The 26,631-nt window shown below is 51.9% G+C and overlaps 1 protein-coding gene across 10 annotated transcripts in view; it reads right to left on the bottom strand.

Moving 5' to 3' along the window:
* The window catches only part of ATG7 (autophagy related 7), a 143,197-nt gene that overhangs the window by 32,709 nt on the left and 83,857 nt on the right, over positions 1–26,631 (bottom strand). For 9 of the 10 annotated variants that reach the window (XM_040995204.1, XM_040995201.1, XM_040995200.1 and 6 more), the window contains one exon: positions 18,020–18,231. In XM_040995204.1, the coding sequence (XP_040851138.1) occupies positions 18,067–18,231 (165 nt within the window). In that variant the 3' untranslated portion in view covers positions 18,020–18,066. Of the gene's footprint in view, positions 1–18,019; positions 18,232–26,631 lie in introns of those variants that run through there. The other variant, XM_040995198.1, reaches the window with a different exon arrangement.

Raw genomic sequence — 26,631 nt, 5'->3', positions numbered from 1 at the left:
GCATGTAACATGTCAAAGGTCCAAACACGCCAACAGCATTCAGGTCTGTATCAGTCACCTTTTCAGGAAAGGTGTGAGACGTCAGGTCTCTGCTATCTGGAGGCTGCGTCTGAGTCGAGGCCGGAGTGGGAGACAGAAGAAACACATCCATCCACACATCCACCATTCACCCATTCATCTACACTCCCACCCACCATCTGTTCAACCACCCTCCACCTATCCTTCCACCCACCCACCTCCGTCACACACCACCACCCATCCATTTACCATCGACTCACCCACCCACCCTTTCATCCATCCATCCATGCATCCACTCATCTTAATTGCTAAAAGTGCCACACAGAAAACCAAACAGGAGGAGGAGGTGAGGCCTGGATGAGGTTCTGCTTTTTGTCCACTCTGCAGATGAATAAATGGAGGACAGCAGGTGTGGGGAACTGTTCAAGGCTGCATACTGGCAGACTCAGTTCAGGTCGGCCCGAGTCCACGGCCACTCCCACCCTGTTGCTGGCTCATCAGCTTCCAGAGGAAGCACAGAACCTGTAACATGGATGGAGGGGGAGGAAAGAGGGCCAGGATGCCTAGAAAAGTCCCTCCCTTGAGAGTATCTGCACGGTTCTGACACCCTGAGCCTGGATCTGTGTGCTCCCAGCTGTCATGCTCACACTGGAGCACCAAACACCAGAGTTTCCAAGCACAACACCAACACACTGTGATCACAGCGCCCGTGGGCCCAGGAGCCGCCATCCCGGCCGCAGGCCTCAGGGTGCGCTGCTTTTTCCATTACACCATGCTGCCTTCCAAAAGACTCTCCAGGGAGCGACGTTTTTCTCCCACTGGGAGATGAGGCAGTAACGAACTTGGCAGCGGAGACAGAAGTAAGTGGCTGTTTTGTGTCTCTGCCAAGCAAGCATTTCTGCCCTCTGCGATGGGATGTGGACATAAAACCCAACTGCTTCTGCACAGCTAAGGACTCCAGCACCTGCTGACGCGATTCCTCACCTGTCGCATGGGGTCCAAAATTAACAAAGGGGGAAAAACAGCCGGATGTCTCATCTAGAATTCAAAAAGTTGTAAATCCCTCACGCCCCTGGCAAGCGTCTCTAATCCACTGTAATCATGGTTCCTTGTAGAACAAGTCTAGCGATGCCTGCAGCAGCTTCTCACTATAGTAACGTGGCCGGGCGCTGGAGCTGGCTGCCTGCGCCTGGGGGACTGTTCCATTTTCCACATTAGGAATAAGCCGCAGACTTTAGGTTCTCAAACGGAGCCAAAGTGCTGACTAGAATCCAGATGCCCCAGATACAATTAGAGCTAAATGTGGCTCCCCTCTGTGAAGATGCAGAGGAGAGAATGCACCCGCTTTGAGCTGGGAATACAGCCAGTCAGCACGGCACCGCTGGGGGGGGGGGGGCAAGGGGCTGAGGGGCCGGGGGGCCGAGGGGATGAAGGGCCGAGGGGCCGAGGGGCCGAGGGGATGAGGGGCCAAGGGGCCGAGGGGATGAAGGGATGAAGGGCCGAGGGGCCGAGGGGATGAAGGGCCGAGGGGCCGAGGGGCCGAGGGGCTGAGGGGATGAGGGGCCGAGGGGCCGAGGGGATGAAGGGCCGAGGGGCCGAGGGGATGAGGGGATGAGGGGCCGAGGGGCCAGCCTTAGGCTTCCTGGTGACTTCCCCTGCCTCAGAGTCCTGGCTTCTTCAATTTGATGAAAGCCAAATGTGCTGGGGAGGTGTACAGGCTCATTTTTTAGTAAACCAGGTCTCTACTTAATTCTAGAACTTTCAGGAGGTATCTTTTCAAACACACACACACACACACGCTATTTTGATTTTCAGGGAATTTAAAAACTTATTTTTCTTTATGGTCAATCATTTCTAATAGTTATTAAAGCAAGTAAACTTATTAAACTGTGGCAGAAACAACACTCCAATTTTAACAGAGACCAGAACACCAAGTTCTCTGGCTATGATGATGATGGCGACAGTGACACGTGTGGCATTCGAGTGCTCACTAGACGCTGGCATCTGTGGTAAATGCTTCAAATGCACTAGCTTAGGTAAACGGTTATTTCCACTTTACAGTACTGGAGCTTGTTCCTGGGTGACTCTGCACCCTGCGGATGCCCATCAGTAAGCTAGGATTTGGATGTAAGGGGGTGCAATGGTTTGGACACTGCTGGAGGGTACCCCTCTTGCTGAAGGCGCCTGAGGAACAGCCCACACAGAAAGGCCCACCTGCACTGCCCCCCTCGCTAGCAGCAAGCCTTCACCTTCCTGGGAGAAACACGCCTTGCCCAAGCCAGCCTGAGGGAGCAGCCCCCTCCCCAGAGCCTGGGCAGACACTCTGTGGGTCTGCAGAGCCAGGCGATACGCTGCACTCCTTAGGGCTGACTGCCCCCATTTCTCTCACATTCCTTATTGAGCCGACCCTCCTGATGCCTGGGCCATTTCTCCACTCTCCTGTGTGGGTTCCTGTGCACAGCTGAGAGTGGACACACCTGCATGCTCTTCCATATTCATCTGTCTCATGTCGATTTCATGCCTAGACCCAGTCCCACACCCCAGGCAGAACTGAGCTGGCCAGAGGTGGTCGTAGACCTGCCCTGTGCATGCTGGCCTCGGCTTCTGAACCCCGAGGTTCTTGTGGTGCTCTGCGGCCGCCGAGGCTGCAGTGTTGATGCACGCAGGTGCAGGCAGGCACAGCACGGTCCACCTGGAGAAGGCACAGTGACTGCCGTGTGCTGTCGGCTGTCCTAAGGGCTACTCTGAGAGGTGACCTGCGAGCAGAATGACTCATGACGGTGCCAAATGAACTTGCCCCAGGGAAGGAGACAGTTTAGAACACCAGTGAATGGAGACAGACCGCGCCCAACAGCTGCAGCACTTCGGGGCCTTTAAGCAGCCGCCCCCTAGCTCCACTCGTCCACATGCTATGTCTTCCTCAGCATACGCTGGCGGAGCCCGTGCTATTGTTGGCTCCAAGGGGCTGCGGGGTCTGGGAAGCCCACCCCTGCTCTGTGTTGTCTGGTTTTGTCTTTGGCACAAGCACGTGGGGATGACTGCAAGCATCGCGGAGACTGCTTGGGCTGTGTGCAGAGAAGGCGTGAATGAAGCTGGCCGACAGGCCTCGCACTCTCAAAGGCCACGCGGAGCTCGGGCGTGGTGTGGGAAGGCCCCTAGCTTCCTGCAGGATGCTCACAGCCTCTCACACTCACAGCCTCTGACTGGAAGCCCCATCACTGCAGGCTGAACCTTCCGGTATGAGCACGGCCCCCTCCGCGCATGGCAAACAGCGCCACAGACACCCCACGCTTGTTAAGAGACGAGGGACGGCTGGGGTTAATGCCTTTTGTGGGCTCGGACAGCCAGCCACCATTCTTGCCACGTGGGCCCTCCCTTGGGCTGGCACCTGGCATGCAGTAGGTATCCAGTGAATGAATGCTGGATAAACATGGAGCATGAATTGCAATGGGTAGATGTTGCTGTGCATTTGTGTATATCAGACTCTCTTCTTTAAAGGACTATCTGCCGTGTGCATCTCCACCTCCTCCATTTTACTCTGTAAATCTCAGCTCTCCCAATGTGCTCACTACACAGGGACTCGCTGTGTGAAGTGGTTTCATTACAACAGGCCGAGGCATGTAAGCCCTCAGGGCCTGGCTCACCATCGTGCCAGGGCTCACATCATGGCTGGGTGCCCTTCAGAGCCGCCCTGCAGCCTGCCCTCAGTGTCCCCCACCTGGGGCTCCTTGGTATTGATGTGTCCCGTTTAGGGGTTCTCATATAGTCAATCATATCACCCCAGAAAGACACCAGGGATGCCCTAACAGTGCTAATGTCTGCACAGGACACCGGATTTCACCTGGCCAGGCGAGATCCTTTGTAACCAGAGGCGACTGCTAGAGATGGTGTTGGGGCCTCCACGTGCAGCTCAGAGCAGCAGCTCCCTATGTAACCATTAGTCCAGCATGCCCTCTGCCTGTAAAATTGCCTTCTGCGCCCGCCAAGTGATCAAGGTTTGTCTCCTGGGTCACACAGGGCACAAAGGGGAAGCACATGCTCTCTGCCCTCCAGGGGTCCAATAGGCACCCGGAGGAGGAGGTCAGAGAACCATGGCGCTGGGACCCTGACACCTTCCTTGGGTTTTTGGTTAGGGAGCCGCGCCCAAGGAAAGGCCCAGGGATTCAGCCCGCAGCCCAGCCCCAGCATCACCACTCGCAGGGAATGGATAGGCCCGGTCCCGTTCTCTCACTCTCCCTCTTCCATGTCTCAGTCTCGCCTCATCAAGGAACAAAAGTTACTTCCAGAAGTCTGTGGAAGTAGGTGTTGGGATCCAGTAGATCTAGCTGCCACCGGCAACACTGGCACGCCATCCTGAAACACCAATTCAGGGCCTGGCTTCTCCACTTCCGACCAAGCTCCCTTGAGTGCAGGGAGACAACAATAGAGACGGCCCAAGAGCTTAGAGCCCTGCGACCCAGGTGGGGGCCCGGAGGGAGCTCCTGGCGCTTGGCTTCAGCCTGGCCCAACCCCAGTCACTGTGAAATAACAGATGGAAGATCTCTTTGTGGCTTTTCTACTCTCATTCCACCTTTTTTTTTTCTTAAATAAAAAAGATTTATTTTATTCTGAGAGGCAGAGTTATAGAGAGAAGGGGGAGGGAGAGAGATGTCCCATCTGCTGGTTCATTCCCCAAATGATTACAACAGCCAGATCTGGGCAATGCAAAGCCAGACATTTCTTCCAGGTCTCCTACATGAGCGCAGGGTCCAAGGATTTGAGCCATCCTCTGCTACTTTTTAGGCACATTAGTGAGGGTGGGGGTTGGGGGGCTGGATCAGAAGTGGAGCAGACAGGACTTGAACTGACACCCATATGGGATGCCAGCACCGCAGGTGGAAGTTTAGCCTACTACTACATTATGGTATTGGCACCTTACTCTACCTTTCAAATTAAACTATATATATATATATATATAATTATATATATATAAAATTAAATATATATATATAATTTAGAAACTAACTTTATGGAAAAATAACTTTTTAGGTGCAACAAAAGAATAAAAAAAAATACAGGGTTTCTTTACTTTCAATTCCATTTTCTACAGTTTTCCAAGTGTCCGTAAGCAGCAAAGTGGTGGAAGGATATTAGAACTTTCCAGCCCAGACTTTGGGCTCAGCCCTGCCCTCCACATTTTTGGGTTGGCTGGTGAATGGGGAAAGGGCATGTGGTCTTCCTCAGCACGTGGCACAAGCCAGACTCTCACCCCTACCTGCAACATTTCCTCTTGGAATCTGGTTTGGAGATTCTGTCGGGTCCCAGGGGCCTGGCTGCCTCATTCTAACTCCACTATTGGAGTATATAGAACAGGTAGAGGAGGGGCCCCAGGCTCTGCCATGTTCCTTCAGGGAGACCCCTCGGCCCGGAAGAGCCCCTGTTTCACCGGTCACTCTGCTGTCTTGAGAAACCCACAGCACCTCTTGGCGGGGCCTGACGCAGTGTTTACTGGACTCCACATCTGGTGGCAATTTGTTTCCCAGCCACCAGCTTTTCCCTCCTCCTCCTCCGCACGGCAAGCCACAGGGGCCCCAGTACCCCACATCGCCCTTCTGTGCGAGGCCTGTGTGACGTCCTCTGGGTTCCTAATTACACATTCAGGTTTATCGACAAGGGTCAGCAGGGCGAGGGCTGTCTCAGGCCATGAAGATGGACGGAGCACTGGAACTGACTGGGGCCCTCTGGGCTGAGCAGTGTGGCCTCCTCCTGGCCTTGGGCTCTCAAGTCCAGGCTCAGTCCCCCACCCTTGTCCACCCCAGGAGGGTGGCCTCCCCTGTGACCGACGGGAGCCAGGCCTGTGGTGAGAGACGTGTGCTGCATGGGGAGGGGGAGCACCATGCTACAGCCTCACAGAACATTCTGGCTTTCTCTGGGGGAGGGAGGGAGGGGGAGGGGCGGTATCACCTCCCAAAGGAGTCAGCACGATTTCCCACATGTGAGCAAAGTTTCCGATATGAAAATGGTCAGCTGTCCTTCAAAGCTCCGTCCACCCAACAATCCTACATTTGACGACTTGTTAACTCCAATTCTAAACTGCTAGTATTGAATTTGCTCGTTAGAAGGGGAGATTGTTGAGCCCAGCACGATAGTGTAGTGGTTAAAGTCCTCACCTTGCACGCACCAAGATCCCATATGGATGCTGGTTCTAATGCCAGAGGTCCCGCTTCTCATCCAGCTCCCTGCCTGTGGCCTGGGAAAGCAGTCAAAGACGGCCCAAAGCCTTGGGACCCTGCACCTGTGTGGGAGGCCTGGAAGAGGCTCCTGGCTCCTGGCTTCGGATTGGCTCAGCCTCTGCCATTGTGGCTGCTTGGGGAGTGAATCATTGGAGAGAAGATCTTCTTCTCTGTCTCTCCTCCTCTCTGTATATCTGCATTTCCAATAAAAATAAACAAATCTTGAAAAAAAGAAGGGGGGGATTGTTAAAAAAAGTTTTTCGGAAAGAGGTCATAGTCATTTGAAAATATTAAAATATACAAGAAACACAGGTGCAGCGTGGGGTCTTGCTCATTTCAGCCTCTGAAGGACGGGCTGCCTCACAGGGCTCCTACCCCTGCACTTACAGAGGAGCCGGTGGAGAGAATGCTGACCTTGGACAGACTCAGCGGGATCCCAGGATGAATCTCGGGCAAGGAAACATCCCCCTATGTGGGAAGAGAGAGCCGCCACTGCCCACGGGCCTGTCAGTCACCCTGGTGGTCGGGGAATCCTGCCGCTCGCTGATGTCACAGCCGTCCCCTAGGGACATGCTCTCAGGATGAACCTGTGCCTGTCACCAAGAAACCGTGTAACGGTGGGTGGCTGCAGCCAAGGGAGCCCACACTCCACGTGGGTGTGAGGTGGTCACTGCAAGCCATGTGACAACGTCCCAGTAAAAACGGCATAAAGCTCTTGAACTGACTTCTAAGGCTGAGATCAGAATTTTCACATTCCACTGTAAAACCATCTGCTGTTCATCTCTGACACTCCCATAACCATCAAACGCCAACTGCAATCCTAACAGTGACCAACTGTAAAGATTTTACCTTCAAGGACAGAAGGCACGACAAATTAAGAATTACTTCATTAGCGAGAGTGAGAGAGAAAGAGAACCTTCCACCTACTGGTTCGTTCCCAAAAGCCTGCACTGACTGGCACTGGGCCAGGTCAAAGCTAGAACTACAAGTTCAATCCTGGTTTCCTAGGTAGGTACCAGTGACCCACCCACTGGACGTCTCCCAGGGTGCACGCTGGCAAGGAGCTGGAGTCAGGAGGCAGGAGTCCCTAATGACGGCTAAGGCACTAGTCTGCAACTTAACCCAAAGCACATTTATAATAATAGATGTACCTACATACGCACACACATATACACACACACAGTGCTTTTCCATTTGGCCTTTTCTTTTCCCCCAAAGGACACTAATTTTTCTGAAAGGCAGAGTGACAGATCAATCTTCCATCTGATGCTATGCCAAGTTGAAGTCAGAAGCCTCAAACTCCCTCGGGGTCTCCCTCGGGGTCTCCCAGGCAGGGCCCCCACTGCTACTTGCCCAGACTCACTCAAACAGAGCTCATCTGAGCAGAGCGGTAGGGACTTGAACTGGCACTTCAGTACTGAATGCTAGTGTGCCCAAGTGGATGAAGCCGCCAATTGCGCTGTTGGCAGCCCACATGGACTCTGGTTTCTGTTCTCTGATCCCCTACACTTCTGATCCGGCTCCTTCCCTACGTCCTCCTCCTCCCAGAGTTTGATCGGCTGGTTCAGTCCCCACACGGCCAGGACAGCAGGGGTCCCGTTTCTCACACATGGGTGACGAAACACTTAGGGCATGTTCTGCTCTGCCCCTTTCTCAGGCAATTAGCAGGGAGCTAGATTAGAACTGAAGCAGTTGGTGCCCATGTGGGATGTTGGCACCACAGGCAGAGGCCTAGACTGACACACCATGGTGCCAGCCCCAACCTGCTTTTCTGGGCAGTCATCCTACGCCTCGTGGGAGCCCACGAGTGCTGAGCAGGCTGAGCCCAGCCTGCGCAGTGCTGAGGCCCGACGGCGCTGTTCCTCAGTCAGTGCCGGGGAGAACGGGGTGAAGAGGAAACGTGAAGTGGCTGTCTCTGAAGGGCTGCTCTCACTTGTTTAAAGCTTCTAAAGTTAGAAAGAATAACAAAGGCTGCATGTGTCTTTTGTGAAAACGAATTGATTTTTAAATCTTTTTAAAGCCAAGTTTCTTTACTGTTAATAAAATACCAAGCAGAATTAGATAGGATCTCTCCCAAGGAGACTTAAATACAAATACTTGAAGTCAGCAGAAACTTAAGCCCAACCACCACAGAGCAGTTTACCTGTAATTAGGAACTCTGCAATCACCCTGGGGTGGGAGACATGGAGGGCACAGCACTGGGGACAGCGGCACAGCTGTCGGAGAGCCTGCGTGCGTTACTTCTGACTCAGCTTCGGGCTGGTGAATCCTGGGACATGGCAGGAGATGGCGCAGTTACTCGGGTCCCTGCCACCCGCTGGAAGACCTGCACGGAGCTCTGGGCTCCTGGCATGTGTGGCGACCTCTGCCTAACCTTAGGCCTCTCAAACACATTAAGTGAATCAAATTGCGGGAAAAAGCCTTTTAAAAATTCTATCCTAGGAGAATCAAGATGGTGGAATAGGGTAAAGACACGTTTAAACAGACAGAGAAACATTAGCCAGGGTGAAGTAGAGAGGGCACATTCCAGGAAATAGAAGAGGACAGAACAGCAGCAGAGGGGCACCTGGAGACTGACAGGAAAGCAGCAGACACATCGGTGTGGTGCTGCAGGGACTGCTACTCCAGCAGCATTCAGCGAGTGGTGACCTGAACTCCACCAGCAGCCAGAACTGCACCAGCAGCCAGGTGGGAAGGGGAATTCACCAGGAGTGACATAGCTTAGGAACCTACCCTAAGGAGCAGAATCTGATAACCAGAAGTACAATGACCAAGAGTAAAAGAAGAGACAGAGGACAATGAGCGTTACTGAAGATTCCCCTGCAAAGGAGCAAAAAACTTTGCCAAGCTCAGAGTTAACTGAGGGATACATCGAGAAAAGGGGGATACAGAATTCAGAAAACTCATTATAAAGCTTCTTAATGACAATGAGAAGCATCTACAGGAGTTCAAGGAATCTAAGGAGTATGTCACACTAGAAATAGCAACACTGAAACAAAATCAAGCCAAATTATGATGGACGCAATAGAGCAAATTAAAAATTTAGTGGAAAGTTTCAATAATAAAATGAAGGAAGCAGAAGAAATAATCTCAGAATTGGAAGGTATGTGTTGTCACAATGGGAAAACAATCATAAAGCTGGAAGCAGAGTTGGGTCAAACTAAAAAAGGAATTCAAGAACTAAGAGACACTATTAAAAAGCCAAGAGTTATATGAGTCCCAGATGATGCATAAAGAGAAGCTGGGTTTAAAATTTTATTTAATGAAATAATAAGGGAAAATTTCCCTAATCTAGAGAAAGAATTGGGAAACAACATGCAGGAGGGGCACAGAACTCCCAACAGGGTTACCCAAAAGTGATCTTCACCACAACACATGATAAACAAGCGCTCTTCAATTGAACAAAAGGACAAGATCCTTAAATGTGCATGTGGAAAAAAAATCAATTGACATATAGAGGAATGGCAATCAGACTCACAGCTGACCTCTCACAGGAAACTCTGCAGGCCAGAAGAGAATGGAGTGATAAATTCCAGATTCTAAAAGCAAAAACTGTCAGCCCAGAATAACATACCCAGCAAAACTTTCCTTTGTCTTTGAAATAAAATTCCTCCACAGTAAAGAAAAGTTAAAATAATTCCTCTTCTAAACCTGCCCTACCAATGACACTAAACATGTTTTCTTGACAGAGAAAAGGAATGGCATCCACCAAAACCAAAGGCAAATGTGAAGAGCATCCCAGTAAAATGACAACAGTAGACTAAATCAATGAACAATCGATAGCTAAATGACAGAACCAATTTCTACCTATTTATATTAAACCTGAATGCAAATGGCTTAAACTCGTCAATCAAATGTCATAGATTAGTAGACTGTATTAAACAAACCCCAGGCCTGGCACCTTGGCCTAGCTAAAGTCCTCAGCTTGAACGGGCCAGGATCCCATATGGGTGCCAGTTCTAATCCCGGCAGCTCCCTGCTTGTGGCCTGGGAAAGCAGTCGAGGACAGCCCAAAGCCTTGGGACCCTGCACCCGCGTGGGAGACCAGGAGAGAACAGAGGGGGTTAAAACTCTGTCTGTGATGCCGGCATTCCACATGGACTCTTTGACCCAACTCCAGCCATTTCAACATTTGTGGACTGAACCAGTGGATGGAGATCTCTGTGTCTCCTTCTAATTCTGCCCTTCAAATAAATAAATCCTTAAAAAAAAAAAAAAAAGACACCTCAGGAGACCTCACGTGCCTTCCTCGCTGTGCCCTTACAGCTGAGAGGCGGGAGAGATCAAAGCTTCGATCTCAAGACCAAGAAACCAACTTCATTTTACAGTTTCAAAACAGGGAAAGCCCCGGATTCCACACAGGCGGCTGTTATGTTTGCAAGTGAGAAGCGTCAGCTGACAAAACAGCCCCTGGCAGATGCGGGCAGCTCGGGGGCCCATCTCCTGACCCCCCAGCTCCCTCTTCAGACCCCGCCCCCGCCGAGTGCTGCCACTCTGCTGCCTTAGCACAGCTGGCTCAGGTCGCAGGAGGCCAGCAGTGCCCCCACGCCAGCAGGAGGACACGATTCACACTGAAGTACCGTGATGGCTCAGCTGATCCACGCCAGTGCCTCAGGCTGCACGTGTTTCAATCCTGAAACACAAGCGCAGCCCAGCAGTCCCAGCCCCGCCTGCACGGCCTTCAGCCACCGCGGCAGGCCGGAGTCTGGCTCAGCACTGCCTGTGCCCGGCTTGGTAGGCCGCCTGGACCAGGCCAGGACGCCTCTCTGTGCGGGGCCTGCATGGAGCAGCTGCCCCTGGGGCCCTCTGCCGAGGAGGGGGAAGGGAGGGTGGCAGGACACCCAGGGCGGGACCTTCTCTGTGACCAAGACAACTCTGCCAACTGCCCACCCCAAGTCTGACAAGTCACGGGGCTGAGCTGCAAGGGCTGAGTGGCGGGAAGGAGCCAGGCTCATGGCTGTGAGCCATGACGTGCTCTGTGTCCGAGATTTTTACAGATCCACGCCACACACTCACAAGGGACAGGGCCGCCGCACGGAAGCAGGCTTTCAACGAGTATGCCAGAGAAAGCGTGCGCGCCACGTGCAGGCCACGGCACAGAATGTGGTGTGCAGGTGCCAGTCCCGGCTGCTTCACTTTGATTTCTAAAGATTTATTTTTTATTTTTATTGGAAAGTCAGATACACAGAGAGAACGAGAAACAGAGAGGAAGATATTCCATCCACTGATTCACTCCCCAAGAGGCCACAAAGGCTGGAGCTGAGCCAGTCCAAAGCCAGGAGCCCGGAGCCTGGAGCCTCTTCTGGGTCTCCCACGAGGGTGCAGGGTCCCAAAGCTCTGGGCTGTCCTTGACTGCTTTCCCAGGCCATAAGTAGGGAGCTGGATGGAAAGTGGGGCCACCAGGTTTAGAACTGGTGCCTATACGGGATCTTGGCGCATGCAAGGCTAGGACTTTGGCCACTAGACTACAGCACCGGGCCCCTGGCTACTTTACTTTTGATTCAACTCCTTGCCAGTAGTACTCGGGCCCCAGCCACCCATGTCGGAGACCATGATGGAGTGCTAGGCTCCTGGCTTTGCCTGGACCAGCTTGGCCACTGCAGCCACTTGTGCAGTGTCATGAGCAATGGATGATGCAAGTCTCTGTCTTCCTCTCTGTGTGTCATTTTTCAAGTAAATGAATATTATCATTTTTTAAAAACGGGGGCTGGCAGTGTGGTGTGGTAGGTTCAGCCGTTGCCTGTAGTTCTGGTATCCCATATGAGTGCCAGTTTGTGTCACGGCTGTTCCACTTCCTATACAGCTCCCTGCTAATGGTCTGGGAAAGCAGCTGAGGATGGCCCAACTGTTCAGGCCCCTGCACTCATGGGGAGACCTGAAAGAAGCTCCTGGCTCCTGGCTTCTGCCTGACCCAGCAATGGCCTTTGTGGACGGAAGCAGTGGACAGAAGCACTCACACGCTCTCTTCCTCCTTCCCCTCTCTAGCCCTGCCTTTCAAATAAATAGAAAAAATCTATAGAAAAAAACTTGTTCAGAAATTGAGAAACCAAGTATAGGAAAATGTTAACTGCTGAATCCAGGAGGAACTTTTTGTTTATCTTCCCCACATTTGAGAATTTTCCTTTGGAAATGTCTTGGGCAAAAAGGAAAAAAATCATGTGATAAAGGCACATTGTGAGGACTCCCACCTGGGTTGGGGACTCAGGTGGGCTGCACCCTCACCTGCATGGTCATTCTCTCCTGCCTGCCACACCGCCCATGGACAAAGCTGCTTCCTTCTGCCAGCAAGCACGCCAGGCAGGCACCTGCTCGTGCAGGCGAGGCTGCACTTACCGGAAACTCACAGTAAAAGAAAGGCCTCCATGGGGTGAGCAGGGATTAACAATAGTTGAAACACACCACCACTGTAAGAGACCATTGCCATCAGTGACACGAAGTCCACTCCTGCACACAGGGAGTCATCCAACGCCAGCCCCGCCCAGACAATCAGGACCACCCAGAGCCAGAGCGAGAGCAAGGGAGGTGCGGCCGCCAAGCCCCTCGATAGTGCAGGGGCTGTGGCTTACCCGCCTCTGATGCCTCCTGAATGACATACAATTTACACACCATACTACTCAGCCTTCCAAAGCACCCCACCCACCACCACCACCATCACCCCAAAAGGCACCACTCACCCCAAGGCCACATTTTCCAAGCTCCCACCCCACACCTCACCTATCTCAGACCCTACGGATCCTAACATTCTTGGACAACTGATGTGAATGAAATACGCCAGTGGAAGGCCTTTTCAAACAATGATGTTCACCTCCATGCAGGGCTCCGAGCTGCAGCCTCTCTCCAGTGCAGTAACATCCAACATTCATCAGCTACTGGACGTCTGGGCTGCTTCCACTTTCTGACTATCAGGAATAACTGACAGTATCATGAACATCTGTATACATGAGAATACTGTCACTTCTTCCTGGCTAAGGATTTATTAACGAACCCTATGGGCCAGACTGTAATTGCACCTTTATCTTTTTAATGAACCACAAAAATATTTTCCACAGTGGCTGCAGAATTCTATACTCCCACCAGTACTGACGGAGGATTCCAGGGAATGGGAATTCCAAGGAAGTTGTCAAAGCAAGGGGCCTGGGAGCTTCTGCTTGGAAGCTGCACTGACAGGTGGCGAGCAGCAACTGTTATTAACTGCTCAAGTGTGGCTGGGTGACTGGGGTTGATGCAGAAGCCACAAGTCCTGGGGCCAAGCCTGAAGAACGGGGTCAATTCACCGTGTGGAGCCTAGCACTGTGAATGTCTGCACTGCTATGCACTGTGAAAAAGCTCTTCTCAAGGCTCAAAAATCCAGCTCCAAATCTCCAAAGAATGTTTCTAGTAATGGCAGCCAGATAAAACAAACACCAGAGAACATTTACAAAAATGTGTAAAAGGTAATAACTTTTATAGGCTTTTAAACATTTTAAAAACACTTAGCGATTTGACCTTTTATTTATTAAAGTTTACTTATTTCAAAGGTAGAGAGAAACAGAGAGGTCTTCCATCTGCTTGTTCACCCCCAAGTTCTCACGACGGCCGGGCCGGGCCGGGCCTGAGGTTCAGTGTGTGGATGTGCAGGACTGAGGCACAGCAAGCTGGCACTCTCCATCCAAGATGGCTCCCGAGAACGCCAGCAGACCCAGGACCAATGGCAAGCAGGATTCTGTTTTCTAACCCCAGCTGGCCATCTGCATTCTCCCCTCTCCTCCCCCTACGGGCCTCCACAACTCATCCTCTGATGGGGAGGGAGGCGGACTCTGCCCAGGCCTCACTGTCCACTCTGGCTGAAGCCTCCCCAGGTGATGCGAACATCTCAAACCCAAGCGAATGACTCTCTCAGGGAATAAACAAAAAAGCGTGTGCGTGGGGGAACATATTCAATAACGTCGCTTCTGAATAAGACGTGCCCCCTCCAAGCTTTATTTTCAAAACTAACCTGTGAATCGAGTGTTTTCTTGTTTTTTTCTTGTCTCTGCCTCTCACTGGGGAGGCGGGGCCAAGGCCAAGTCTACAGTACTGCTGTACAAGGAGAAACGAGGCAGGGCACCGTGCGGGGCTGCACAGGCGGCTGGCACAGGCCCTGCCGAGAGCACGCCAGAGGCCTGGGTGGGCGAGGTCAGGCCCCAGGGCGCCCTCCTGCGCTGCAAGCAGGCCCGAGTGCTGACACGGGGCTTTCCCACAGCTCCGAAGGCCTCCACGGGCGGGTTTGTCATCGGAGGCGCTTGATGAAGCTTACATAAATATCTGACTGTTGTTAAATAGAAAACCAAACAAAACATGATTCCACGGGAACCAAATCAGAAGCAGCTGTGAAGGAGAGGAGCCTGGCGGGAAGCCCTGCTGGCGGTGCGGTTACCTCGCGGGACACAGCAGCGCCAGCGCAGGCGAGTCAGGTGACTGTAACACTGTGTAAACCTTTCTTCCTGCTGGGAGAGAAACAGGCATTTCTTGTCTGGAATTTTGAATTCTGCCGTGGATGATTCAGCGCCTGAGTCGGCTTGGCCCTGCTCCGTCTTGTCAACCCACTTGTGACTGCCCACAACCTGTCACAGTGGGGATTCAATTTCTTTTTTTTCTCCTTACACAATCATGCATCAATCTCCACATTAGCAGGAATGAATTTTGTTTCGCAAAAGCCTGAGAGGATGCACGTGATGTTAACGGAGCACTGTACCCGTGACTGCATGGCACAGTCGAGGTAGGGGCACACGACACGGCCTGATGTGATCCCGGGGTCCCGGGACATGCAAGCCCCCAAGGACCAGAGTGAAGCCTTTCACGGCAGTTGGGCTGTGGGCTGCGGGAGCCGGAGTCTCAGGGACACACCCACACAGCCTGCTTTATTAGCCCACTCATGAGTCAGCTTTCTCTCTCGGTGGACTGAGTGAAAATATTGCAATATTTCTCAAAGCACAACCTTGAACACACAGCTGGGAGGACAATGATAACAGACGCTTGCTCTAGTCACTGGAGGAGATGACCCTCAGAGGCCCACTCAGCGCACTCCGTGAAGCGCGCCTGAAAGAGGGGGCCTCCCAGCAACCAAGCGAGCATGCTCCAGGGCCACGACTGGGGACGCGTGCTGGCTCCCCAGTGTCCAGACCCTTTCCTGCGGTGCCTGGGGTCTGGGAGGAGCGGTGGTCAGGGTCGCTCGCAAGGAGAAAAGCCCACCCTCAGCAAGGGTCTCACAGCCAAAGAAGAGGGGTCTGTCCATGCCCTTTAAGGTCTCTCCTCAGACACCACAGAGTCTGTGGAAAAGGGGACTGAGCATGCTGTTTATTCTGGTGGCCTCAGGGGTCTTCCCGGAGTTCACGGGAAACATGCTGACTGCAGAAAGCACACAAGGACAAGGAAATGCTCAAAAGCCCTTATCTTCTAAAGCCATTTTTTCCATGAACTTAAAAAAAACCAAAACAACAACAAAAAAACACTTGCAACAGCAAATGCAAATAGTGTATATGCAGTGTTTTCCTTCATTACCCGACAAAACTAAGTTAGCATGCGCATTTCTCATTCATCCATTTGAAGCTACATGCCTACCCCACAGCCTTTCCTCTACTGGAACAGGACAGTTCTGTAGCGCAGCCAGCTGACCAGGCCTGCTGTCTCGAAGCTTCCTCTGCTGTCCCCAGCATCACCTGGCCGTGCTCACCCACCCACCCTCCCATTGTAGAGCCAGCACTGCCTACGACACCCTTGCCTTGGCCAGCCCAGCCAGCTGGTTCTGTGCTAGACTGTCCAAGCTGCCGTCCCAGGTACCTGCTATGAGAGCCCAGGCCAAGGACTCAGCCATCTCCCACGGAGCCTGGGGGAGGCAGGCCATGGAGCTGCAGGGTACGGGACACACGAGCCAACTCCAAACACTGTCTCTCCCTGAAGTCCAGAAAGATCCTGCCACAGCCATGACCCTCGAGCACACCATGCCGCGTGCAAGACACGGAGGCAGCATGCTGCTGTCCCTCGTGGCCGACGTGTCCACAGGCAAATCCACAGCTCGATTAGCGTCTGCTCTGGGGGGAAGGAGAGTGGAACGACCACCTCCCACGCCCACGCATCTGTACACAGGGCTCTGTGTGCACCGTACAAGGGCGAGTCATGGGGCTTGGGAGTCACAACTCCACAACAGAAGCACATCCCCCACACTGCAGAGCACTCCCGCCCCACACTCCTGCGCCTGGGCCTCGGGGACCCTGGTCCTGCCCTAGAATCTCCTCATCTTCCTCCTCCCCCTCCATTTTCCTGTCAAATCCCAGCTATTATCTTTAAAGAAGAAGAAGAAGAAAAGAAAAAAAAAAAGTAGTCTTTAAAACCGCTTGCTGTCAGAGTCTCGTCAACCTTACCCCCACGCAGAGGTGGACACACACTTTCACAATCACGGAAGGCACACACGGGGGAAGATGATTCTCAGATGAATGCCAAAGTCCTCTTCCTCATACAACAGTTACTTGGGTATTTTTTGGGGAGGGGGTCCTTACTTAAAATTAACATTCCTTTTCTGATACAGGTACCTGCAGGGGTCTGCAGCTGAGGAAAGCTGCCAGCTGCCCACAAGAGACTGTCCCCAGGCCACCTCTGGGCAGGAAGCTGAGTCTTGAGGGGTGGGTGTGGCAGTAAGTGTGGCTTTTCAGAGCACTTTTACACTACTTCACTATTTAGCTGCAGACCATGTTCACTGGCTCCAGCTGATTACCACTATTATGGAATGTGTGGCCTGGGCTTGCCAGGACTGGATTGCCAAAGGAGCTGGAAATGGGGAAAAGACTTTTTTATGTTAAGCTTCTAACTTTCAGAGTTGGCTTCTTTCAAAATATAACACCTAGGGCAGGCCTAAGACACACCCACAAGATCTGTCTCAGACACTGCAGCTGGCTCATCACCTGCAATCTGAAACATGACGTGGGCTGACGATTCCACGACTAGAACTATCACTCCCCGGAGGGCAGACGCAGCCGCGCTCCCTGCGGCCCCAGGCTCCTGCAGCTCCACGACAGTCAGAACGCAGAACACACCAGGTGAAAACGGGAGTGGCTCACTGTCCTCCCGCCCCGCAGCCAGTCCCCAGGTGACCTCAGGGTCAGGCAGGACAGTGTGGCTCGAGGACTACACGCTGCTGAGAGCTGTGTGGAGTCCCACTCACAGCTCTGGGACGGACCGGTCTCTACACCCTGCAGAGACCATGCACCTCCTGGGCTAAAGGGGAGTGGCACTCCAACATCCTGGGGTGCCAACCATTGCTCGCAGTGCAAACAGCATCTGGTTAGCGCCCGCAGGACCCCAGAGTTAGGAAAGACCTGAATTCAGTCCTAAGCCTGACATAAGAGAAAGCCTGCCCAGGCCCTCCAGTCGCCTAGAAACCGCAGCCCCTTCTACTCACAGCCCAACAAATCCACTCCAGCAGGGCAAGATGGCGACACATTTCTTAAAGACAGTCCTTTCAATAAAGAAAATGCAGCAGAAATGCAGGGAAGGAAGGTCCAGAGTACTCTAGCCAAGAGCTTCCTCAGCCCACGGCGGGTTCAGGGCCCACGGAGACGGACTGGACCGCCCGTCGGGTGAGGCACGCCAAGATCACCTCCACCACCACCAAGTTCCATGCACGCTGGAGCGTGCAGCTCTGGGCTAAGAGCAAGAGGTGCAGGGAAACCGGCTCCCTGCACCCCACCAGGACCATCCTGCGCTCTCAGCTCCCACCGGGCAGCCGTCTGCACGCAAGCCCACCCAGCTTCTCTCCGATCATCAGTAGGCACACTATTGCCTAGTTTCCTCCTCATCTGCCCAGCTGAGTATCCAGCAGGTGTCAGACACCCCACCCCACATCAGAGGCCAGCTCTGCTCTTACCTCTGCCGCCTGGGTCTCCTGGTGCAGCAGGGTGAGGCCGGTCAAGTCTTCCAGGAAAGAATGTGAAGAGTTAAACACCTTTGCGAGGAAGTCGAACCCCTCCCGTTCATACTGGTCCAAAACCTGCAAAATACACAAGGTTTTTCTTTTTTCTTTTGTTTTTTAAGCAGCTGTAGGTTTTATTTATTTAATTTTACTTCCTTTTATTATTATTATTGTTTTATGATACAGTTCCATAGGTCCTGGGATTTCCCTTATCCCCTCCCCAGGTCCCTCCCCGGTCACTGAGTTCCCCTATAGTATTACTATAGTACAGTTCTTCATACACAGTCACATGTCCATCGCTGCAGCATGGACAGTGGCACAGAGTCCAGCATCCTATTGTCAAGAGATAGTAAACAGATTAATTAGGAGTCCATCTCTGTCTGGAAGTAGAGACGCATACTGCATTGTATCCTCACATCTGGATGTTAGCCTCCATTTACACACGTACTGAAAAGCCACAATACAAAATCAACAGGAAATTAATAACAAGAGAAATTAATAACACCATGAAGTTAAATAACATGCTACTGAATGACTAAGGTGTCACTGAAGAAATAAGAAAATCAAGAACCTTCTTGAAGAAAATGATGCTACTGTACGATCTATGAGTCACTGAAGAATTTAATCTGAAAGAGTTTTGAAGAGATAAAACTAACAACAACAAAAAAAACCCCAAAATCCATGAGATAGTTTCCGCTGATCCTTGTTGGTGAAATGTGTCTCCTGTAGGCAACAAATAGATGGGTTTTGCTTTTTAATCAACTCTACTAATCTATGATATTTGATTGATGAGTTTAAGCCATTTGCATTCAGGATTAATATAAATAGGTGAAAATTGGTTCTGTCATTTTAGCTATGGATTGTTCATTGATTTAGCCTACTGTTGTCATTTTACTGGGATGTTCTTCACATTTGCCTTTGGTTTTGGTGGATGCCATTCCTTTTCTTTGTCAAGAAAACATGTTTAGTGTCATTGGTAGGGCAGGTTTAGAAGAGGCATTTTTTTTTAAAGATTTATTTTATTTTTATTGGAAAGGCGGATATACAGAGAGCAGAGACAGAGAGGAAGATCCTTCGTCCGATGATTCACTCCCCAAGTGAGTGCAACGGCTGATACTATGCCGATCTGAAGCCAGGAGCCTCTTCCGGGTCTCCAACGTGGGTACAGGGTGCCAAAGCTTTAGGCCGTCCTCGACTGCTTTCCCAGGCCACAGGCAGGGAGCTGGAAGGGAAGTGGGGCTGCTGGGATTAGAACCGGCGCCCATATGGGATCCTGGATGTGCAAGGCGAGGACCTTAACCACTGCGCCACCGCTTGAAAACCTCTGACCTTGGCCAGGCGGTGCGGGCTCCTGGACTGCAGTGAGGACCGCTGTCCCCAATAAACATTCCTCCCTCCAAGGCTGCAGTGCATGACCACTCTCACTCTCCACAATGAGACGGAACAGCTCTGTGTGACGTGCTGTTACAGTAAAGGAGGGCCACGGAACAGCTCTGTGTGACGTGCTGTTACAGTAAAGGAGGGCCACGGAACAGCTCTGTGTGACGTGCTGTTACAGTAAAGGAGGGCCACGGAACAGCTCTGTGTGACGTGCTGTTACAGTAAAGGAGGGCCACGGAACAGCTCTGTGTGACGTGATGTTACAGTAAAGGAAGGCCAAGGGGCATGGCCAGATAATGACATCGATATGGAGTTTCTAGGACAGGTCAAACGGGGCAGGCATTTGGCAGGGTGACAGTCACGGCACGTGGGACGCCTGCTCCTCGTACCAGACCACCTGGCTACCCTCCTCTAGTCTGACTCCCCTCCCAATTCCAGCCTCCTGGGAGGCAACACTCGCACCCCTGCCACCCCCAGAAGAGACACAGCCGGAGAGCCTGGCTCCTTGCTTTGGCTTGCTCAGTCCCAGCTGCTGTAGGCATCTGGGGGAGGAGCCAACAAATGGGAGGTATCTATTTTTGTATTTCAAATAAACATTAAAAAGAAAAATAAAGACCAAGCAAACACATGGTGTTATGATTCACTCGTGTGGCTACCCTGGGAGACTAGAAGTGGAAAGTGAACGAGGGACACTCCGGGCTTGTTTATGTCTTCATAAAGTACTGGTTATGGAAGCTGCACTTTCTGAGAATTTATCAAGTTGAACACTGAAAAATCTGTGCACATCCAGTATGTTATCATTTCATAAAAGACCAAAATACAGAAGGTCAGAAGTCTTGACAAGAAAACAATGGAAATACTAAGAGTTCTTAAAAACATAAAAAATGACCAGCACACAGGGATCCAACAAGCACGGGAACTGTGGATTACAGAATGCAGACAATCAACAGAATATCTCAGAAATTCTCCCAGGACAGAGACGAGTATATCCACGAGATATCAGAAACTGAAGACAAATCTAAGAAATCAAGACCTATAAATAAAGACTGAAAAAACAATCACATCAGAAACAGAAAAACATTTTTTTAGCAGTTGGCATCTGGTACAGGATTTGGAATCTTGGGTGAGATGCCCCACATCCCACACTGGAGTGTGGAGGTCAAGTCCCAGTTCTGCTTTTTTTCTTTTTTAAGATTTCTCTATTTTTATTAGAAAGGCAGATTTACAAAGAGAAGGGAAGATAGACAGAAACATCTCCCATCTGCTGGTTCGCTCCTCACGTGGCCGCACCGGCTGGAGCCGAGCCAGGAGACTCTTTTGGCCTCCCAGGCAGGTGTAGGATCTCAAGGCTTTGGGTCATCCTCCACTGCCTTTCCAGGTCACAGGTAGGGAGCTGGATGGGAAGAGGAGCAGTCGGGATACGAACCAGCGCCCACACGAGATCCCAGTGTTTGTAGGGAGAGCCACTGTGCCAGCCCCTTCCAGCTGTGCTTCTGGTTCGATTCCTGCTGGTGCACACTCAGGAGCTGACAGACATGGATCAACTACACTGCCACATGAGAGGCCTGGACTGAGATCAAGGCTAATGCCTGGCCTAGTCCAGCCCTGGCTGCTACAGGCATTCAGGGAACGAACCAGCAGATCAAAGATTGAACATCTGATCAATAACTCAAATAAATAAGCTTTAAACGCTTAATATTCTTTCAGAAAATCCAAGTGCATAAATACTTCAGGCCAGCAATTCTAATGCTTTTTTTTAAATCTAGACACCAATGTGCATCAATAGCATATACAGAATCTGTCAGAAGAATATGGCCCAAGGTGAATTCCAAAACATAGCAATACATTTAAAAAGCAACATCCAAGCTGCATCTACAAGGCTTGTGCACACAACAATAAGCAGCCGCAGCAGAGGGTGGAGGAAGGAGACATGAAAACGCGCATGTGCCTGCTAACCTCCATGCCCTCAACCCAGGAGAGGCACACACACTTGTATATTCCTCCCCTCTACACGCTGTATGCGCCTAACTTAGAATCCAGCCTTCAAAGTGCTCCAAAGCCCACAATGCTCTGAGCACCAACACGATGCCGCAGGCGGACGATCCCACACTTGACCCTGTGACTGGCCACAGTTAACACAAGCTCAGTACCTTCGGGCTATCTGGATACAGTGCCTGGTAACACGGCATCTGGAGTTTGGATCTACGTTTCTCTGACTCTTCATCGTGCGAGAGCCTATTTGAGTATTTCAAGCCCCGGAAGAATCTGGGATCTCAACCACGCCTGGTCCCGAGCGTTTCAGCTAAGGGACGCTCCATCTGCACCGTTGGGATCTGCAGAACACACAGGCTCCCCTCGTACTGAAACAGCAGGAAGGTCTAACTCTCCCAGGGTGATTTCCCAGTGTGGGGGAGAGGAGGAGCTGTGCCCCATGCCCCACTGGTGATGGACAGCAGCCCACCCTCCCTGGGGGCAGGAGTGTGAGATCTGAGTAAACCGCATAGCTGCAGGGAAAGTCAGGACAGTGGGGGGGGGGTTCTGGAACCTGAACAGTAGGCACCAGGTTCCCTGCTTCTCCATGGAGAGGTGGCTCTACAGACACGGGGAGTGGTGATGATGGGTCAGTCCCACAGGGCCTGAGGAAGCTGCGTACTGACATGGAAACAATGCTGAGTCCTGGGCCTGGTGCAGCGGCCTGCTGGCTAAAGCCTCGCCTTGCACGCACCAGGATCCTATATGGGCACCGATTTGTATCCCAGCTGTTCCACTTCGCTTCCAGCCCTCTGCTTGTGGCCTGGGAAAGCAGTGGAGGAAGGCCCAAAACCTTGGGACCCTGCACCCATGTGGGAGACCTGGAAGAAGCTCCTGGCTTTGGATGGGCAACACTGCTGTTGCAGCCACTTGTGGACTAACAGATGAAATATCTTTCTCTGTCCCTCCTCTCTATAGATCTCACTTTGCAATAAAAATAAAGTAAATCTTAGAAAACAGTATCTGAATCCTTTGGTCACCACATGTGGCAACAATTGACGGCCTTGCCTGAGGCGGCAGGGAGAGAATGCTACAGTATCCCATACCACGGGTGACCAGGTCCACAGTGATGGGGCTGCCCATCACCCTCATCTGACCGTCACACACTGCACGAATCGCAGTGCCACTCTGCACCCCGCACATATGCACCAGCTAAAAACAGAAAAACATCTCATGGGGTGAGTCAGCATCATGGCATAGCGTGTCAAGCTGCTGTCCGAGATGCCGGTATCCCACAGAGGTGCTGGTTCCAATCCTGGCTACTCCACTTCCTCTCCAGTTCTTTGCTTATGGCCTGGGAAAGCAGTGGAGGATGGCCCAACTGTTTGGACAATCACATGGGAGACCTGGAAGAACAGCCTGGCTTAGCCACAGACACTATGGCTATCCGGAGCGGAAGCCAACAGATGGAAGCTCTCCTTCTCTGTCTCTTCTCTGCTCTTTGTAGTTCTGATTTTCAAATAAGTAAGTGCATCTTTTTTTTTCTTTTCTTTTAAAAGCAATGAATAGGAAAGAAAGGCAGCCCTCACAGCTGAGTGGGAGCCGTGTTTATTCCCTGAGCTTGCAGTCCAGACCCGGCTGACCAGGGGGGAGGGGAGCAGCCCACCCTCCCCTCCTCGGGGCAGCCCCCCACAACGCTGACCACCAGCAATCTGAAGACAGAGGCTTTACTCAGGGACAAGCATTTGAGAAGTGAGAAAACCAAAACGAGCTTATCTCAAAAGTGAAACTGTACACACACACACACACACACACACACACACACACACACACACACACACGTCTGAGGTCCCAGCTCAGGACAGAAAATACAAGTTTTGGGCAAAGGGCCCTGCAGGCCCCATCTCGGCTTGTGTCCTGGCAGGGCAAGGGGGAAGAAGACAGAGAGCCACAGGGGCGGGCCTGGGAGGACCACAGAAGGGGTTGAGCATGCCCGGCCAGGCCAGCAGTGAGTCCCCCAAGGGGCTCAGATGGCCAGAGAGCCAGAGGTAGGGCCCACAAACTTCCTGTCTTGGGGTGGTCAGCATAGGAGAATAACCAGGTAACCCAATGCCCAGACAAAAAGGTATTTACTATGTAACAGGATCTAGTTGCAACGGCAGGATTCTGGACAAAGCAACCTCGAGAAATACGCACATGCAAATTAAACGAGCTCTGTCACTGCTTATTTCTGCATGAATGCCGAAGCTTAGCAAACAGCTACTTGGTGCCAGGTTCCCAGTGGGATCAAACAAACAAGCTTGGAAAATGGGCAAAAACCTTCAGCCAGAGTTGGAGTAAGTCCATCTGCGAGACTTCACTAGAAGTGAGCTGGCCCTTGAGGTACGCAGTGTGGGCTTCCAGAACAAAGTGCAGGCGGTTGGGGAGCTGCACGGGCAGTGGCCGGGGAGGCGCCCTACCCACCCTCCATTGCCATGGCGCCGAGCGCAGATGGGAAGGCTGATGGAGGAAGCCCCTGAGTCACAGAGGAGCTCCCAGCATCCTCCTTGTGTGGTCGGAAGTTCAACTACTTGACAAGAATAAGCAGTTTCTAACAGGTACGAGGATTCCAGCCTCCTCCGCGCCCCCGCCCAGCTGAACTTTCTTAAAGGGAAAAATACACCCCAAATCTCCAGAAAATAAAGAGGGCTGAGGGGGGTGGGGAGACACTATTGCTGCCAAAAGTCATGACGTTGAGTAGAAAAGTAAAGATTATTCGTGATCTGGAATGTTCTCAGAACTGTTGTGCAAGGGCACGCTTTTCTCCTCCGTGACGCCTGCCAGCCAGCAGTGCTCTGGCTCCGACCCCTGGGTGACCGCTCACCTCCCTGGGCAGTCACGCACCTAAACCCCCACAGCTGGCCTTCAGCACTGTAGGGAATACATCCCCAGGGTGCAAGACCTTCCGACCAGAAAATCTAACGGTTTTTTACCTCGGGAGATGTGAAAAGAACTAATAACTTTATTATTCTTAAATAAAGACAGCCGGAAATGAACATCTCACCTTTAAAACAACAGCTTGGTGGTAGGGAGCTTGAGGCCTGGTGCCTGGGATGCCCATGTGGGATGGCATGTCAAGCCACTCCCTAGGACATTGTGTCCCATCTCAGAAGGCCTGGTAGAGTCCCAGTTACTCCGGCTTCTGATCCAGCTTCCTGCCAACATGCCTGGGAGGCAAAAGCTAGCAGCTCAAGTACTGGGGTTTCTGTCACCCCTGTTGGGGACGTGGATGAGTTTCCGGCTTTGGTCATGGCCTGGTTGCTGTGGCAGCCGATGACAGGTCTCTCACTTGCTTGTCCTGTCCCTCTCCCCCTCTCCCCACCTGCGCTTACAGCAGGAAGCAGTGAAAAACAGCTGTTCATTCATATCAGCAGGAAGCGGAAAGCAAGGGCCTGACATGCCAGGTTTTCCCAGAGCCCAGCTTGTCTGGAGCCAGCAAACATCAACCGTAGCCCTCAGCAAGGGGTGGGGTGGGAGGTGGGGTGGCTGGGCTGGAAAACACTTTGAGCCCCAGTCTAGACACAGGCTCCGAAGGGCTAGAGACCTGGCCCCAAGAGTACTCCCCCCACAAGCCCTCCTGTACCACACCACCACCGGCCACTTGCAGCAGCACCCTGGACACAGGGGTGTCACTTCTGGTCATCAAGAAACAACTGCCAGGCATCCTGAGAGAAGGGCTGAGGGGGCGGCACAGAGCAGAGCAGTCTAGAAGGGGACGTGGGGCAGAATCACAGGCAGCAGGTTCCACAACGAGCATGACAAGGACTCCAACGGACCGAGCGGAGGCACAGCTGGGTAGGGACAAGGAAATTCCAGGAAATGAGAGACGCAGGAGCTTCTGTGACAGAAATGAATCCTGCGATGGGTTTATTGGCAGACCTGGGCAAGAGAAAGCCTCAGACTAAGGACATTTCCAATGGAAAAACAGAGAAAAGACAGAAAACAAAAGCAGAACTGGACACCCAGGGCTGTGGGTAACCACGGCAAGTGTAAGGTGCGGAGATGTGCACTCTGCGGCCAGAGCAAAAATCCTCAGTGAAATACACAGAAACCACGTGCTGGCTCTCTCCTGAAGTCATCTGCATCTCTACCAAGGTTCTGTGGAATTTTAGAGTTGTCTACACACAAGGTCGCATATCTTATATTCAAAGCAACACACTAGAAGGATTAAGCAATAAAACAAAGCAAGATTTATTCCTTGAGTGCAGGATAGTCGTAGAACACACGGGAATGCCTCAGGCTGAAGACTCAGTAGACCTGGAAGTAAGTACTGAAACCATTCAGGACAAGGAAGGAGGCAGGGGAGGAGGGGAGCAGGGGAGGAGAGTGAAGAAAAACCAGCTGAGCTGAGAACTACGGAGCCGATCAAGCCAACCGGCACAGGCCTATCAGGGAGAGAATGCACATCTGTGAAGCAAAATCAAGGGAACTAAAAACCACAAGAGAAAATGACTATTAAGAACACAGAAGCCAGGGTCTGGCTCAATAGCGTAGTGGTTAAAGTGCTCCCCTTGCACGCGCCGGGATCCCATATGGGCGCTGGTTCTAATCCCTGCGGCTCTGCTTCCCATCCAGCTTCCTGCTAGTGGCCTGGGAAAGCAGTCAAAGCCTCGGGACCCTGCACCCGCGTGGGAGACCCAGAAGAGGCTCCAGGCTCCGGACTGGCTCAGCTCCAGCTGTTGCGGCCACTTGGGGAGTAAATTATTGGACGAAGATCTTCCTCTCTGTCTCTCTTACTCTGTGTATCTGCCTTTCCAATAAAAATAAATAAATCTTCCAAAAAAAAAAAAAGAACACAGAAGCCAAGAAGGCATGACACACAGGAAACAAGCAGCTTTGTTCATTAACTAGGTTTAGTCATTCCACAATGTACACACACTTCAGAATATGTTTTATAGTAAACATTCACACATACAAAACAACTCAGAGGATCTTGGGCGATGGTTTGACTGGTTAATCCTCCATCTTGCAAGTGCCAGAATCCCATATGGGTGCTGGTTCGTGTCCTAGCTACTCCACCTTCCATCCAGCTCCCTGCTTGCGGTCAGGACGGACGACAGCCCAAAGCCTTGGGACCCTGTGCCCACA

Source organism: Ochotona curzoniae, unplaced genomic scaffold (genome assembly GCF_017591425.1).
Source record: "Ochotona curzoniae isolate NIBS_2020 unplaced genomic scaffold, NIBS_Ocur_1.0 contig_908, whole genome shotgun sequence".
Taxonomy (NCBI): domain Eukaryota; kingdom Metazoa; phylum Chordata; class Mammalia; order Lagomorpha; family Ochotonidae; genus Ochotona; species Ochotona curzoniae.
This window is presented reverse-complemented; position numbering and strand designations above follow the sequence as displayed.